Source organism: Crinia signifera, chromosome 7 (assembly GCF_055691185.1).
Source record: "Crinia signifera chromosome 7, ASM5569118v1, whole genome shotgun sequence".
In the NCBI taxonomy this organism is placed as follows: Eukaryota; Metazoa; Chordata; class Amphibia; order Anura; family Myobatrachidae; genus Crinia; species Crinia signifera.
Genome location: NC_139223.1, coordinates 123378479 through 123388887, shown reverse-complemented (window position 1 = coordinate 123388887; position 10409 = coordinate 123378479). Strand labels below are relative to the sequence as shown.

Genomic DNA, 10409 nt, shown 5'->3' with positions numbered 1-10409 from the left:
CCCCCACGTCAGGATCTGTATTTAAGTGTAAGATAGGTTCTGTCATTTTTTCCTTTTATTTTATTTCTGAAATTGCATTTAAAACTCATGTGTACTTTTAAAATCATTGTAAAATCTTGTAACTATTTTCTAAAGCTCTGTAGTATTTCTAGGAATAAATAAATACATATTCTCAGTCCTGGTTCTGTGTTCTTAAGACTCATTAGCCTCAGAAGAGAACGCTCCAGCGTGTTACCATTTGTATATTGTATTGTGCGGTCAGGTGCGAGCCAAGCCGCCCCTTGCGCAGTTTCAAGCGCTAAAATCAGGTTTTGGCTGGTGGCAGTGTACCTCAAAGAAAGGACCCGAGTGTCCTAAGTGAACCCCAGTCACGGCCGGAGCTGCTCAGATTGACGTATCGGAGCAGGCGACCGGTGGGTCCGTGACATTTGGCGGCAAACGGTGGGGTGGAGAATTAATTTTTCTCTTTAAGAACTTAAGTGAGTGTGGGTAGAATTTTGTGAGAAATACCCACATCACCAGAATCAGAACTCAGAGCTTTACTATAGTTTTAAAAGTCACACAGTGGATGCAATTTCTGTTCCCTCCCTTCTCTTGTTTTCTTTCCTATCATTTTATTTGACAAGTGTGAGACTCAGGATGTCTGATTACCGGATGATGAGACGTGATGATCTGGCGACTATATGTGTACGGAGGGACATCCCTTGGTCTGGCCTGAGTAAAGAACTGATGATAAAGGCACTCATGGAAGCCGATCGGGTTCTAGCTGCTGGAGGAAGCCAGTCCAGGGACACTCCTACTCCAGGGACTCAGTTGGCACAAGACAACACAAGTGATGCCCCGCCAGGGTCAGATGCATCTGCTGGCAACAGTGAGTCTACACTGCAGAGTTACCTTCAAACTGCTGTCAGGCAAATGAAGGACCTGGACCCCACAATGGCCGTGCAGCTACTGCAGCATTACCAGGCAACTGCTGACAGAGAAGCTGCAGAGCGCCAGGCTGCGGCCGACAGAGAGGCTGAGCAGCGCAGAGCCGAGCTAGAGGCTGCAGAGCGTCAGGCAGAGCGTGAGTACCAGTTGGAACTGGTGAGGCTCAGCGGCCAGAGCGCTGTTGGTAACCCGGGTAGGAGAAAGCCCCGGCATGACCAATTTCCCGTGCTGGAGAAAGATGGTGACCTGGATACTTTCTTCAGGAGTTTCGAAAAGACTTGCCGGCAGTTTGCACTGGACCCCAGTGAATGGGCAAGTTATTTAACCCCTGGGCTGAAGGGAAAGGCTTTGGATGCATTTGCTGACCTTCCCCAGGAGCTGGATGGAGATTATACTGCCATAAAGAAAGCCTTGTTAAAGCTTTTCAACATCACCCCTGAGGCATACCGACAGAAGTTCAGAGACTCAAAGCGCAGTCCCTCTGATACCTATGGGGGCCTGTTAGCACAACTGTCAACCCTATTGCATCAATGGGTTGAGGGCTTGCAAGTAAAGGACTATGATAAATTGAAGGACCTCATTCTGCAGGAGCAGTTCATTGCACTCTGCCCAGCTGAGGTTAAAGAGTGGGTCCTGGACCGGAATCCCGAATCAGCAGAAAAGGCTGCCACCCTGGCAGACCAATACACCAGCACCAGGGCTTCTGTGGCAAAGAAGACCTGGGGGACGCCCGGGCAAGTCAGCTGGAGAGAGCGGAGACCCGGAGAATCGCCCCAGCAGGCCTCTTCAACTAAACCAGCAGCCGCTGCATTTGTTGGGGGGGTGGGGGGAAAACCTGTTTTGGCAACTGGCCGCAGGTGTTTTACTTGCGATGAAGTGGGGCACATCAGTTTCCACTGCCCCAAGAGGAACTCTCCTGTGGGGGGCCCAGCCGTGAAACCTGTGCCTGTCGTCCTGTGTGTAGGAGGACCCCAGGAGAAACCCCGGGACAATCTACAATCAGTCCAGGTAGGACAAACGGTGGCGCTTGGGCTATTAGACTCGGGTGCAGATCTGACGCTCATAGAACCAGCATTGGTGGGCCCAGAGGACATCATCCCAGGAAAGACTATTGCTGTACGGGGGGTGGGTGGGGTCCACCCTGGTGTTCCTATGGCCAGGGTATACCTTGATTGGGGGGTTGGAAGAGGCATCCGTGATGTTGGGGTGCTGGACAATCTACCTGCCAGTGTGCTTTTGGGGACTGATCTTGGAAGGATGCACACTGCCTATGTCAATGAATGTGATGTTGGTAATGACACTGTGTTACTAGCTAACCCTTCTGTCCCTCAGGCGACCCCTGCTGAGCTTTACAATAGTAATGTTAATGTATGTGATGTTGCAGATTTGTGTTTAGCAGAACCTATCCCTTTGCAAATGTACAGGGGGGGAGTAGGGCACAATGTCTGTACTAAGGTAGAATTATGTGATGTATCATGGCCAGATAATGTTGTGGAAGCACCAGTATCAGGGGTTATACAGAATACTGAGGCAATCTCTGTGTTAGCAGTTCAGACAAGGAGAGCTGCAGCCCAGAACAGCTGTGATTTAACCCCTGCCTGTGTGGAAGGGGACTCCCTGGAAGTAGACCCCCCTCCCCTCCTGTAGAAGTCTCCAGTTCAGATACTGTCTTGGAGGAGGGGGGGGGTTTACCTGCCTTGTTTCCCCACACTGATCAGCTGCTCAGAAGTGAGGCATTCAAAGCAGAACAGCAGACCGATCCAAGCTTGGCCGCTCTCAGAGAGCAAGCCAAGGAGGTCCCAATGGGGGATAGCTTAGTCAGAGTTTTTGTAGAAAATGGGCTGTTATACCGTGAGCCACATTCCTCAGAGGACCCTGAAGATGAAGGTCCTCACAGGCAGCTGGTGGTTCCACAGGCTTATAGGGAAGGGTTAATGAAAATAGCTCATGAAATTCCCTTAGGCGGACATATGAGTCCGAAAAGAACTCAAGCCCGTTTGAGACCCAATTTTTTCTGGCCTAGCATGGGGAATGATGTACCCAATTACTGTCGCTCCTGCCATGCCTGCCAGTTAGCTGGGAAGCCCGGTGACCAGGGCCGAGCACCTCTCATTTCATTACCACTTATCGCAGAACCATTTGAGCGGGTTGGGGTAGATCTTGTGGGGCCCCTAGCTATCCCCAGCAGCTCAGGGAAACAATATATTCTCACTGTGGTGGACTATGCCACGAGGTACCCCGAAGCTGTAGCACTCTCCTCCATCCGCGCAGACAAAGTGGCGGATGCACTCATATCCATTTTCTGCAGGGTGGGGTTCCCAAAGGAGATGCTAACTGACCAGGGTACTCAGTTCATGTCCAAGCTCATGCAGAGTCTCTGTAAGAGGATGCAGGTGGATCACCTCATCACCTCTGCCTATCACCCCCAAACGAACGGCCTCTGCGAACGCTTCAATGGTACCCTAAAACAGATGTTGAGGGTCTTTGTGGAGTCCCAGGGAAGGGACTGGGAAAGGTTCTTGCCGCACCTCCTGTTTGCATACAGGGAGGTACCTCAAGAATCAACGGGCTTCTCCCCCTTTGAACTCCTGTATGGGCGCAGTGCACGTGGACCCCTGGATTTGATTAGACAGGAGTGGGAGGGAAGGTTGATCACCCCGGAAACATCCGTGGTGCACTATGTGGTGCAATTCAGGGAGAAAATGCAGTTCCTAATGGAAATGGCACAGAGCAACCTGAAGGCTGCACAGACCAAGCAAAAACAATGGTACGACAGACAGGCTAGAGAACGTATCTTTGAGGTGGGGCAAAGGGTATTGGCTCTGGTTCCCATGAGACAGAACAAGCTGCAGGCTGCCTGGGAGGGTCCCTACACTGTAGTACAGCGTATTAAAGATGTTAATTACATTGTGGAAAAGGGGGAGGGACGTAAGAGGCAGAAGATGTATCATGTCAACATGCTCAAACCTTATCATGAAAGGGGGGCTTGTGTGTTTGCTGTGTGTAGTTTGCCTGAGAATGATCAGGAAATTGACCCCCTGATGGATTTAGCAGCTGCTGCTTAGGAGGGGCGATCCCTGTCTGATGCCCACTTCAGTGATAAACTGACAGAGGCACAGCGAGAACAGCTCACTGACACACTGCAGCCCTACAAGTCACATTTCACAGGGAGGCCTGGGAAGACCCACTTGGTAACTCATCATGTAAACACAGGTAGTCAGACCCCCCTCAGGCAGCCAGCATACCGGGCTTCTCCTGAGGTGCTGGAAGCCATGAAGAGGGAAATTGATGAAATGCTGCAGCTTGGGGTGATTCAACGGTCTCACAGTGCTTGGGCTGCCCCAGTTGTACTAGTCCCAAAGAAGTGTGGGGGCACCCGCTTCTGTGTAGACTATAGGAGGTTAAATGATGCCACTGTGTTTGATGCCTATCCCATGCCCAGGATAGACGAACTGTTAGATCAGCTGGCCCAGGCACGTTACATCACTGTCATGGATTTGAGTAGAGGCTACTGGCAGATCCCACTGTCACCTGAGGCCCGTGAGCGGTCTGCATTTATCACACCATTCGGCCTGTTTGAGTTTCTGGTCATGCCATTTGGAATGAAAAATGCACCTGCGTCCTTTCAGCGCCTGGTTAATGACCTGCTGGAAGGCCAGGAGCGACATGCCGTCGCCTACCTGGATGACATTGCGGTGTTCAGTCAGACCTGGGAAGAGCACCTGATCCATCTGAACAGTGTGTTAAGCAAAATCACTGGGGCTGGGTTGACGATCAAACCAGAGAAATGCCAGCTTGGGCTGGGTGAGGTACACTACCTGGGCCACTGTGTTGGAGGTGGTACCCTTCGCCCAGAGTCAAGCAAAGTAGAGGCTATAACAGAGTGGCCCACTCCCACAACCAAAAAACAGGTCATGTCCTTCCTAGGTACTGCTGGGTACTACCGAAAATTTGTACCCCACTACAGCACCCTAGCAAAACCCCTGACAGACTTAACCAAAAAGAAGTTGCCCCAGGTGGTCAATTGGACGGAGGAATGTGAGGGGGCATTCTTGGCACTGAAGTCTGCATTAGCTAAGTCACCTGTGCTGCAGGCCCCAGATTTCCAAAAGAAGTTTGTAGTGCAGACTGACGCTTCCAATTATGGGTTAGGTGCTGTGCTCAGCCAGGTCAATGAGAAAGGAGAGGAGCATCCCATCCTGTTCTTAAGTAAGAAATTGCTCCCCAGAGAAGTGGCCTATGCCACCGTTGAGAAGGAGTGTTTGGCGATTGTGTGGGCCCTCCAAAAACTCCAGCCATATCTGTACGGACGGGACTTTTTAATCATTACAGATCACAACCCACTAGTATTTCTGAATAGAGTTGCCGGAGATAATGGAAAACTGCTAAGATGGAGCCTCATACTGCAGCAGTACACCTTTACCATCCAGCACAAAAAGGGTGCCCACCACAGTAATGCGGATGGACTCTCGCGGCGAGGTAGTGAATAGCGCACTGACGAGACGATGACGTGGGTCACCGCCTCTGTGCGCCATTTTAAAAGGGGGAGGTGTAACGATCAGATCAGGTGATCGATCAAATTAACGTATGCCTCCTGTTATGATTATCTGTTCAATCAATGTATGTCTGGTATGTTTGGTAAAATCATGCCGCCTGTGATTATTATGTGGGAGATCAGAACATGTCATGTATTATGTGTGTGGACTATTGGTGACCCAGGGAGTGTAGCCATCTGTGGACTCCTCTGGAGTTAGGATGTAAGATAAGATCTGAGACCCCTCATAAACCAGATTGGGGGGGAGAGCAATAGTGTCCAGCCAACAGGCCAAAAGGTGCTCTGGCCCTGCACTAAATCACCTCTTATCACTTGAGGAATGTAGAAAATCTACTTCAAAGCAGGGACAAATTCTTTATGGGAAAGATCCTATATCTAGGGACCTTCACTAGGCTCAGCAAGGGAATGGTTAAAAATCCCAAGGGTGGGAGGGATGAGGAAGTCTTCAAGGTATTACTAAGACCCTTCTCCCTATAGTCAGTGTCACTACCTGGGGGTCTAGCAAACAGGCTGTAGGCGACGAGAGATTTCTTGTGGAGAACCCCCCCACGTCAGGATCTGTATTTAAGTGTAAGATAGGTTCTGTCATTTTTTCCTTTTATTTTATTTCTGAAATTGCATTTAAAACTCATGTGTACTTTTAAAATCATTGTAAAATCTTGTAACTATTTTCTAAAGCTCTGTAGTATTTCTAGGAATAAATAATACATATTCTCAGTCCTGGTTCTGTGTTCTTAAGACTCATTAGCCTCAGAAGAGAACGCTCCAGCGTGTTACCATTTGTATATTGTATTGTGCGGTCAGGTGCGAGCCAAGCCGCCCCTTGCGCAGTTTCAAGCGCTAAAATCAGGTTTTGGCTGGTGGCAGTGTACCTCAAGGAAAGGACCCGAGTGTCCTAAGTGAACCCCAGTCACGGCCGGAGCTGCTCAGATTGACGTATCGGAGCAGGCGACCGGTGGGTCCGTGACACCCCTACTATCCAAATACGCATGGAGTTGATTTTATATAGTGTGGCGAGCGCAGCGAGCCACCGTGCCCGAAGCGTGGCGAGCGCAGCGAGCCCCGCGAGGGGACACGGTCTCATAAGAAAAACGGGAGCCCAGATATTACATAAGTACCATATATTCTTATGGACTAGAATTGATACCCCTCTAGAAGCATTTAAAAAAAACGTGAACTCCCCATGCCTAGCAAATGTATTTCACTTGTCTACATCTGGGCCCCGTATTGTTTCACCTTATTCATCACAGTGGGGCAGATGTACTATTACGCCAATGACCTTTTATAACGGGTTCTGCATAATGAGGAGAAGTGGGCACCCATTACAGCAGGGCTGGGCAACACCGGCCCTCCAGATGTTGATGAACTACACATCCCAGCATGCCTTGCATCAGTTTCAGCATGGCCACATAGCAAAACTAATGCAAAGCATCCTGGGATGTGTAGTTCACTAATATGGAGGGCCAGTGTTGCCCAGCCCTGCGTTACAGCCTGATGTATTAACCCCCTTGTGCCGATAGGGAGAGCCGTTATGTCCTGTGCCTACAGCTCTCCTTATTGGCAGCCCTGCATATATGCCATGTAAAATTAAAATCTCCCTTCCCCCCATGCCGTCTCTCTGGGCATGCGCAAGATCTAGAGCGCAGCCCGGAGCGAGCAGCAGGTGTATAGGGCAACGCTAGGGCTGGTGAATCGGCCAAGGCGGTTTAACGCCTAGGTGGCTGTTCACATATAGCCCCAGCAGCTGATTGCAGGGGACAGCCCCATTGAGCGTTATTAGTGGGCTGTCCATAGCGCAAGTTGATACATCTGCCCAAGGAGCTCATTTTATTTTATCATTCAACCCACGTACTTTCCAATATACACTCTTCACCATTACACTTTGATGTTCTTAGAAATTCATTTATCAACCACATATTGCAAGATCTTCCTTCCCACCTGGCCACAACGGCCATCTCCTGACCTTGATTCCATACCCCACACACTCCCCGCCATCCTTCCATATGTCCTGATTACGGCTTGTGCTGGGGACCCTGGAAGATTGGAAAGGTATCGCTTTGCTCCTGGGCCAGTGAGAAGGGACGAAAAAAGTCAGCTGCAAAAGTGATGATGTCATCTGGTTTCCTGAGGAGTAAAAACTGCATGAAGTCATCCAGAAGGATTTTTATTTCTGGGTGGCGGCGAAGGTAGGTTTCATGATCTGAGATGAGTTCCTCCTGGAAAAGAGGCATGAGACGTTTGACTAAGGCTGTCTACACATAGGATCTGATTGAAAGTTGAATCTATGAATGCTTATTTATATTTATATGTATAAGCAAAGATGCACACTTGCAGTTCGACATCTGCATTTTAAGATGCACAGGCCTTATTCTTAAATCTAGTTTACAGATGTATCCAAAGGATTCAGGGGCAGATTTATTAAGCCTGGTGAAATGATAAAGTGGCCGGTTATAGCGCCCCAGCTAATCAGCTCCTTACTGTCAAAGTTACATGCCCGGTTTAGGAAGGGACAGTTAGGAGCTGATTGACTGCTGTGTTATCATAGGCCACTTTATCACTTCACCTGGCTTAATAAATCTGCCCCTGAATTCTTCAGAGGTAAATGATGTCTATGGAGAGGCACAGATGTGCTACACACAGACATGTTTGTGAGTAAAATGCATCCTACTTCCCCATTGTATGTGCTACGAAGGCAATTCAGTGCAGTGTGAGCGGTCAGATGTAGGCAGTCTGTGCCCGATATCTTTCCAAGTATAGGTATGCAGGAAAATTACCAAAGATTAACCATCCGAATTAAACAGTGTTGTTAGCAGCCAGACATGGAAGGGATGTCTGGTGGCACATCACTAGGAATTGAATCACCCACTATTCCCTATTCATTCTGTACACAGGTACCTTTCTGTCCTGGAATTCTGAAAGCAATTGAGCATCCTCCTCAAAATTCAAAGCCTTCTTTTCAAGCACAGGTTTGGGGTCTTCTTCCTCTACAAAGATATTTGAGAAACGTGAAGGGGTATGAAGGCCACATACAAAGCAAAGGAGAATCACGTGTCCAACAATCATCCAGTATGAATGCTCAGCACAACAACAAGGTCTGTGGCCAAGTCACTGTAACTGCAGAATTGCATAATGGTCCATTTATCCTGATCACTGAATTACGCTGTGTACGCTGGCTGGTAGGAGGCACTGCAGATAAATGATCCTTATGTTGCGTTATTTGATAGCATTAGTGTATGGAATAAAAAAATACTTTTTTAAAATTCTTTCTATATTTGAACAAAAAATAAAACAAAAAATTATGCAAACAGAGTCCAATGGAGTAATCTCCACCAGTGTACTAAAGAGGTTGTGTAAAATCACCCCCTGAAAATAATATAAAGCTGAGAGTTCTTTGGCCAATTATATTAAAATAAATTTGTGAATTTAGTACCAGTGGCCTGATTCAGAATGGATTGCAATTTGTCAGACTATGGAATGACTGCGCGTGCATGGCACATGTGCGGCCTCAAATAGCATCAACATTCCTGACCACTATGTACTTGCAGTTTGATCGCAGTAGTCGCAGTTTGACTGAAACCTGACATTTTCAGGGCGTGTTGTAAAAACGCAGGTGTGCCCAAGCCTTGTTGAGATACGGTAATATGCAGACTGTACGGTCATTAATAAATCACATATCAGGGGCGGATTGGGCCACCAGGATACCAGGAAAAATCCCGCCACTCTGACCCAATCCACCCTCTTTTGGGCCGGCTGGTCCTGCCTGCTGCCCAGCCTGGAGACTCAGAGGTCAGTCCGGCCGCCTGCAGCGCTTCCGGGGAGCGGTGGACTGGCCTCCCATCATAAGCATGCCTGCGCACAAGGGGTTGCACAGGCACCTCCTAATGACGCGCCCTCCCCGCTGCCTCCTACCCTATGATTTAAAAACATTGATGGTTTGTGACCGATGCCGAATAGTTTTGACATCGATGGGGGAGAACCAGATGTTTTCCCACCATCAATGTCAGGCTTAACTGAATAGTTTTGTTTTTCTTTATTCATCTAGACCGGGACACGGAGCATAGCTCCGCCCCCGACACCCATGAAGCCCCGTCCCTATATTTTGAATGGCCCAGAGGCCACTCTTTCAAAGCAAATGGATGACCATCATTATGTAAAAACATCGATGGTCATCCATTGCATACTTATACACCATTGATGGTCAGTTGAACTTTTGCTATCGATGGAAACCATCGATGGTAAAGGCAACGATGGCCATCCCTACCTCTGCCCGTCACCTCCATCTCCCCTCCGCCCGTCAGCAGGAGCTCCTTCCCCCAACGCCTCCTTCCCTTCTCTGCCTGGCAGCAGCTGCTTTGCCCCACACGTTGTTGCAGTGGAAGCTAGCTCTCGCCTCCCACTGCAGGCTCCAGGCAGCTCCTTCCCATATACATGCCACTGTGTATGTAGCACAATGTGAACATTATATGTGTGTGGCACTACAGGGGGCATTAAGCATGTGGCACTACAGGGGCATTATATGTGTTGCACTATGGTGGGCAGTAGGTATGTGGCATTATTGGGGCATTGTGTGTGGCACTAAAAGGTCAGCATTATGTGTGTGGCACTATGGTGAGCAGTAAGTGTGTGGCACTATTGGGGCATTGGACACTAAAGGGTCAGCATTATGTGTGTGGCACTATGGGGGCATTATGTATGTGGCACTATGGAGGCATTATGTGTGTGGCACTATGTGGGCATTATGTGTGTGGCACTATGGGGGCATTATGTGGCACAACTGGGGGGGGGGGGCATTATATGTGGGCAACAAGCATGTAACCCTCCCAGACAATGAGCATGTAATCCCCTGGGCAATGAGCATGTAAATCTCCTGGGCAAAAGGCATTTAATCCTTCCTGGCAATGAGCATGTAATTACCACTGGCAAC

The 10409-nt window shown here is 48.9% G+C and overlaps 2 protein-coding genes across 2 annotated transcripts in view; one reads left to right on the top strand and one right to left on the bottom strand.

The window, feature by feature from the left end:
* Positions 1-222: 222 nt before the first annotated feature.
* LOC146020513 (uncharacterized) lies at positions 223-2590 on the top strand. The gene has a single exon (XM_083153703.1). The coding sequence runs from the start codon at positions 640-642 to the stop codon at positions 2575-2577; it is 1938 nt and encodes a 645-aa protein (XP_083009829.1). The 5' UTR covers positions 223-639; the 3' UTR covers positions 2578-2590.
* Positions 2591-6880: 4290 nt separating this feature from the next.
* CATIP (ciliogenesis associated TTC17 interacting protein) overlaps positions 6881-10409 on the bottom strand; it is a 51934-nt gene continuing 48405 nt past the window's right edge. The window contains exons 9-10 of the mRNA XM_083153705.1: positions 8381-8469; positions 6881-7701 (exon numbers count right to left, since the gene is read on the bottom strand). Of these exons, the coding sequence (XP_083009831.1) occupies positions 7498-7701; positions 8381-8469 (293 nt within the window). The 3' untranslated portion in view covers positions 6881-7497. The remainder of the gene's footprint in view (positions 7702-8380; positions 8470-10409) is intronic.